Below are 7,416 nucleotides of genomic sequence, written 5' to 3' on the forward strand. Positions count from 1 at the left end.
TGCAGCATGCAAACCTTGCAAGGTGATATTTAAAGAGCACAGCACAATACACTCATGCCCCCTGTCCCCAGGCAAACAGCAGAGATGAATGAGTACGTGCTGCGAACAGATTGAATTCACAACGAAACAGCATTGAAAAGTACAAAATATGCACTCAGTGTCAGTATTGCCAGCCTACCAGTCCTGTCTCTGTTTCAGGGAGCCAAATTCCTTCTCAGATTGCAAACATCTAATTCAAGACTAACCACAACATTTATTTGCTTGAGTATCTATACCAACTACACTTTTTTAAAATCTCAATGCAAGGCAAATTTGGCATTTAAATCACAGCTTTCCTTGGATAATGGAACAATGAACTGGATATTCTTACAAACTAATACACAATCAAACAGGAAAATGCTTCTTTGCAAATGACCAAAAGAAGCTAGCTCATTTCCAAAGTTGCATACTGTCACTTTAATCGTTTGTTTTAATGTGCTTTATAAATTCATCTGCCTTGATGCCATCACAGCTTACTGTACTTCCTAAATGTAAACCACGTAATATATATTTACCAAAAAGTCTCTTGTGATAACTTTAATCAGGAGAGTTTCCTGATATCTAAAAAATGACTGTGTATACTTTGAAATGTATGCACACAAACTAAATTAAGAGTAACACGTCATTATAGACTTGTACGTGAAATACTCACACTTGAAGTTTTTTTTTTTCCCACAAATCAACAGTTGTCTTTTGGCACTAGAAAGAACACCTGACTTGTCAAACCCTGTCTACTAAACACTAGTTGGAGTGGAAGCCTTCGTCAACAGATAATGTTGCCATTACATAAACTAAATCCAAGAGTCATTTCTAAAGATTACGCGCAGCCAGCTCCCAGGTACGGGATGAAGATCAGTCTTCAGTTGTCGCTGGTTCCTATCAGAACAGTTACACTGATCAGTTCCTGGGAAGTGAGCGCCCACTCATTCATTTAACATCATTCTGTTTGCCCACGGCTGAATCATTTTCTCCCCAGGTGATGACGTGCCATGAGCGGTGTCACTATTGATAGTGGTACCGATTAAACCGTTCCTACTATCATGGTTTTTACACAAGAGTGGAGTGCATGACTGACTGTGTGCACATGCTACGTTGTGTGAGGAAAGGATGTGACAGCTAGTTCAGATAGTGGCATTTTAATTGACACTAAAATGCCTTTAACTGGAGTCAACACGATACTATATAAATGGATGACATATAAAAATGCAAGCTATGCAAGTTGACCGGATGACAGACGCACAGTTGCAGACTGCGAGGGAGACGGAGGGAGGAAACAGGAGGGAAAGACAAGACCAACATGAACACCACTGCTGGCAATGTGCACGAGCTCTCTGTCCGCTAAAGTCAGCATCAAGCACAAAATGTCAAGGAGTCACTTCTACAACAAATTACTGGTGTTATATTTATTTTCCACATAGTATATATATATATATATATATATATATATGCAAGTACCTGTAATCATGTCTTACAGTTGGAAAACTCAAATAACTGATTCACCAGTGGTTTTGAACTATCCCCGATATCTTTGAATTTGACAAAATTCAAAGCTGCAATTCAAATCATGCATGACAAAGAAAGGCACCAAATACTCATTTCAGTAGCCAGAAAAAGCAAATATTTGACCCCTTTTCCCTTAAAATCACTTCAACCACCAGCTCAGTAATCAAAACAGCGGCTGATTAGTTTCATGATGGACTAATAGACTAACGAGCAAACTGTTGCATCTCTAGAAACTCATTTAGAATGACAACTGATGTACTGAGAAGTTCGTCCCAATTTTAAAGCAGTAATGTTCTGGAGCTATTCACAATCACATGTAAGCATAAAGATTTGATATATTTTATTAAATATGATCCTGTCCTGACAAGTACAAATAAGAGCAGCTCACACTGTGCAAACTATACGAGTTCTTTGAGGTTGTATTATAACATTTGATGGGGAAAAAAAACAAACTCTGTAGTACTTTTTTAAGTTAAAACAACATTAAATATTTGCTGCATTGACATCTTGTTTACAGACTTGATGGCTGGGTGATGAATCTAAAGCGATCAATCCAGTTCAACTTGCAGCGTGCTAAAGCAAACATGGTTGTTGAAAAAGAGCAGCTGCATCTGAACCTGCTCTGCTGAGTCTGCATGTGTGAAAAATCCAACAGCCCCAGAGCAGAAACCGTGAGCCAGCGTCAGGACGGTCTCTCCAGGATCATGTGACTCGATTGTAGGAGTAAGAAGGTAGAACTTCCTTCCTGCAACAGCATCGTTTATTACCTTATAAACTCAAAGTCAATCAGATTCACTGACTGTCAAACAAATCTGAAATGAGCCAAGACAAAAAAAAAAAAAGATTCTTGACAAACATATGACAATTTGCCCTTATACAGGTTTCAGGTCATATTGTCTAGTTCCAGTATCCTACATGATCTGCTCCAGCGATGCATGCTGTGAAACATGCATGAAATGGCATATGCAGGTCATGCATTAGTGATAGTTGCTGGAGATCTCTTGAGAGTTGATCAGTCACACAAAACAACCTTGTGATGTGCCAATGACACAAATCAGGAAAAGCACAATCAAGTCACAGCCTGGCAGCTCAAATCACTGAGAGCGACAGTGTGTTGCAATAACTAATGTGAGAAAAACACAAGTTATTATAGAATTTAAAACTACATAAAGATATGCTACACACAAGAAACAACTGCAGTTCCATGTCAAATATACAAATGAAATCTTAAATGTCTAAGTTAGCAGCATACTGTGATTTTATGAGAATGTAGGCTGATAATTACTCATCTTGGATGCACAACAACATCAAGAAAAGGGCCTGCCAATGAAAATGAGCCCTTTGGCTAACTCAGTTACATTAACATTTATTCACATGTTGATTTGGGTGAATTGTCACTTTTAAAATGAGTAAATAATTCCAACACAAACATGTAGCGCCTGGGCATGATTGCACAAACCTTTCATTGGGCTGAAGATAAAATATCAGTTCAGTTTAAAGCACAGCCACACTGTAATTCACCACTTCTCTGTTGCTCTCTCTGTTCCCTCCCACTCCTGCAATCAAAAGGACTTAACAAGGGAGTCAAAAATCATCCCATAATAATTTCATTGTAACTGTAGGCACAAAAGGTCTTTGCACAGCTTTGAGAAGCTCAGCCTCCATACAACCTCTTGTGATAGGCCTACATATTAACTCATCAACTACTGTCACACAAACTAACATGGCAACTAACAGACAGCTGTGCTGCACTGACTTTGTTTTATAGGAAAATGTCACACATCTGATTATATCAATATCAACAGTAAAAACAAAAAACCCACAAAATGCACCACATCCACCTGCTATGAACAAGAACAGTGTCACACTACACCCTGCTATTCTCACAAGATCTTCAATTAGGATCACAGTTTGTGAATAGTAGAAAGAAATAAGAGGCCCTGGGTTTAAACATCCAATCTGCTCCACAGTCACGGAGCAAAGATAACAATTAATTTCAAATTAACTCCAATGGTACCGCTCCTGACCTCAGACCTCTCTTCAGGGATCAGAGTGGAAAGCCGTGTTATTATGGAAGTGTGGGCACAGACAGTTCGGCTTTGATCACAAGTCTCTCTTTTGGCCAAAAGAAAACGTCTCATAAGGCCATGAGATTCAAAGCTTTTCGAATTCAGACAAGACAGATTTGTTGAATAAATTCAAAGCCAAGAGGTAGACGGATCACATTTCTCATTTGAATCCTGACTGTAACACCAAAAGTCACTATGTTTTATTCATTACGTTTTGAAAATCAGCCCTCCAGACTCAATCAATAAGCTTCCTGCTTCCTCAACCTGACCAACAAGCGGTTTTATTGGGGCTGTAGTAAAGGTGCGGCCATTTAAACCAAGAAGAAAGCCCAGTGCAGACAGAACATGGGCCTTAATGATGACGGACAACAGAATGGTTTTAGAAAGATCTGTAGCAGCAGGTTCGGTGGTATCATATCAAGAGGAAAGTTTGCCTCAGATATCAGAAGCAGAAAAAGAAGTTCAGCTCAGTGACTGGTTGAGCCTCAGCCAACTTTTACAAAGTCATTCAACTTGAGCAGTCGGATAGCTATCTGACAGACCACATGACCGTTTCTACAGCGTGATATCCTCCTGAGGTCGGATAATGACTTTTCAAAGAAACAGGACGATACATATATTATGACACGTTAACGCCACACAGCTACGCTTACTGGAAAAGCGACGATATCTTCACGTTTTATATCGCTGTCAGGTTAGGCGTGGTGGGGGGTGATGCACAAAAGTCAACTCAATAATGCCGGTCCAGGTGAAACCATCATAACCAGAACATTTGTAAAATAACGCAGCATTGACAGTAAGATAACTACAACCGTGTACACTCCCAGAAAACAAACAGGTTTTCTGGAATATGGCTAACACGTCGTTTTGATTTAAACTTAACGGTTTTAGATATATGCCTCCGGTTTTTGTACTGCTTTCTATTTAAATCGTGAACATGGGTGGCTAGTCTAAGTGTTAGCAAGAAGGCTAGATGCTAGCTAAGATAAACGTCATCCACCCTGCCAGGCTAGTTAGCATAGCTCGCCAAAGCTAACTTAGCTACTTAGCGATCTCACACTTGTGTTGAGTAAGTCTCTGAAGCGACAGCCAAACTCGCGGTGACTGCGCCTGAAAGACAAACTTTACCAAACAATTTCACTATTCATTCATCCACGTACCTGCAGGTGCTCCTGAAAGCGAATAGGCAGGATCTGAGCCATGGCGGTTCCTCTCTCACTCTCCTCCGGTTTCTTCTAATGCTAACAAACTACGGCTGCTTCTCTCAGATCCGAGCCGGACAGCCAGGGGGCCTCTAGTCTAAAGTCCAATTGTGGATTAATTCGGAGCCTTGTTTGAAACGTGTTGTCGGTGCGCTGGTACTTTCTTTATTCGTCTCTTAACTGTTTAGTTGCGGTCTTCCCCTGGCTAACGGCTGACTGCCACTACACCGACTCCCTGGACCTGCAATGGCGGTGGAGGTTGGTCAGCAGAGAAAACATCCCGGAAATGGAAGTGCACTCAATACTGCGGATGAATACGGAGTCGCACTTTTTAAAAAAGTACATTATTCCGCGTATATTTACTATTTCTTTGACATTTTCACAATATTTGATATTCTCTTTGAAATATCAAACGGAAGCACCAGACTTGAACATAATATACAGACGAACACATGTAAAAGTGGAACTACTTCTTTCTATTCGCCCTTTGATTTTTGCCACATCATTCGTCTTTGTAAATTAACGTCATCCCTACGCGCTGTACACTTGTTCTTCTCAGCCAATCAGCTCACTCTGAACTCCAGCTGGAAATTCAACTTTTTTTTCTTCAATTCAGTAAACATGTACACAACTTTAATTGTATTTACATGAGGTTGATTATTCTCTCATTACACCATCATAGGGTGAGCTGGGATAAGAAGCTCTCCCACCATAATTCTCCTCCTGACAGCTAGATAGAGTCAAGTTTTCATTTAAGATCTTTTCTTGGATGATGTTAATCTTGAAATAGTATGACATTCATTTGATATACATATATATATTTTACTGTTAACATCAGAGTCATATGAAAGGTTATTTACTAGGCTGCACAAAAATAAATAAAGATTTAAAAAAAACAACTTATTCCTCTAAGGTGAAAGTGCAAGAGTCGTAAGTTTGACCAGTTAGTGGTGAAGCTGTAACTAGCTCCTGTAGGTTTGCACCAAGTGTAGACATTTTTAAAAGTAGCCCAAACACAGTTATTTTTTTTAACAAATCCGCTTTAACTATAAGGACCTGTATTTTGTAGAATTTCTTTAAACAGTCTGAGCAAATGCAGTTAGTTTACATAAATCAATAACATCTTCATCAAATTCTGCAAGTAGAATTTGGTCAAAACAATGCAATATCTATAGGGTGGAGTGTGCACCCCAGTATTCGTTTCCCTTTTTTACATCCACAATTTCTGCTGGCAGAGGATGTTAGCTTATTGCTCAATGTACAACTGAATGCTGGGAAAGCCATCTCCGAAATGAGCTGACCCTTCAGCAGAGATCCGGTTCTGTCGAGCCAGCAGTTATGACTTCTGAAGAAAGAGAGGCTGCAGGAAAATGACTACATGCTATTAGTCAATCACACATCATGGTGCCTGGGGATGCAGCAAGGGCCTCGAATGCTGTCCTGCAAAAAGCTGGTCACATAGAGACGCTTTAGCTTTTATTTAATAAAGGCTTTGTCCCGGGGATGGTCATTTGATCTGATTATTGTTGTTCGTCTCTACAACAGGTGGGGCGATGTGAGAGGGTGAAACGGTCAGCCAGTGTTTTTGCATTGTTGAATGAATGTTCTTGAGCAAAAACTGCGTCAGACAGATGTAACCATGTCACATCAGCTCCAGCATCAAAACATCATGAGACCCATCCACAAATGAAGTGTCCAGATGCTTCCAGAAGAATTAAATAGTGATTTATTAACAATAAATCAAGTTCATTAGAGTCAAGGACATAAATCAAAAACTGACTAAAAATTGATGTTGTCGCTACTTTTGCTGTTTTCCTACTGGACAACATCTGGACTGGGTTCCATCCAGAAAGCTCCTCTGGCCAAAGCTACTCAAAAAAACAGAAATATTTCACAATCAGATGTTAAGGGAAGTGTTGGGGGGAAGGATATATAGCTGATCATTTGTGAACATGATTAAGAAAGAATTCCTCCATCACAAACATGCATAGACCAAATGATATTCATGTTAATGAATTCTAGAGTTTTTATTTCAGTTAAAGCTGCTGTTCATGTCATACAGGAGGAGAGGATGCAACATGTAGGAAGCTTCATGTCTGTATGAATAAACACGTGTTTTGATTTTTGTATACATGTGGTGCAAATGAATCAGAAATCATTAACCAAATTATAGGTTCTCAGTTTAAAAGCATGAAACCGTTTGGCTGCTGAGACGACAGAGGTTTGCACTCAACATGCCAGTAGTTTGCTTTTATTTTATTTCATGGGGATGAATTGATGAGTTTCGTTTCTCTCATGTAATTGTCAAAAACCTGCATCAAACCAGCCACGCGGTTTGTTTACTGATCTATAGTCTCAGAGTGTAGTGGAGGCTGTCCTGAATAGACCATTCACGCTGCGGTTGCCATGGATTCACAGACCAAGGAAACACAAGACACAGACACTCACAGAGGCCATGTGTGTCACGCTAAAAGAGTGGCCTTCGGACTCTCTGCGAGGATGCGACAGTGGCCTGCTGAGGCCGATGTTAGCCTCAGGTTCCATTCAAATGAGGGCCAGCGCTGGTCGCTCTGCAGCCTTCGCCCTCGTCTCTCTGTTCAGAT

General features: G+C 40.1%; 1 protein-coding gene across 2 annotated transcripts in view; it reads right to left on the reverse strand.

Moving 5' to 3' along the window:
- Positions 1-5,096, reverse strand: part of cltca (clathrin, heavy chain a (Hc)) — a 34,823-nt gene extending 29,727 nt beyond the window's left edge. Inside the window, exon 1 of one of the 2 annotated variants that reach the window (XM_008284840.1) lies at positions 4,772-5,096. In XM_008284840.1, the coding sequence (XP_008283062.1) occupies positions 4,772-4,813 (42 nt within the window). In that variant the 5' untranslated portion in view covers positions 4,814-5,096. The remainder of the gene's footprint in view (positions 1-4,771) is intronic. The other variant, XM_008284839.1, reaches the window with a different exon arrangement.
- Positions 5,097-7,416: the final 2,320 nt, after the last annotated feature.

Source organism: Stegastes partitus, unplaced genomic scaffold (assembly GCF_000690725.1).
Source record: "Stegastes partitus isolate 25-593 unplaced genomic scaffold, Stegastes_partitus-1.0.2 Scaffold375, whole genome shotgun sequence".
Taxonomy (NCBI): Eukaryota; Metazoa; Chordata; class Actinopteri; family Pomacentridae; genus Stegastes; species Stegastes partitus.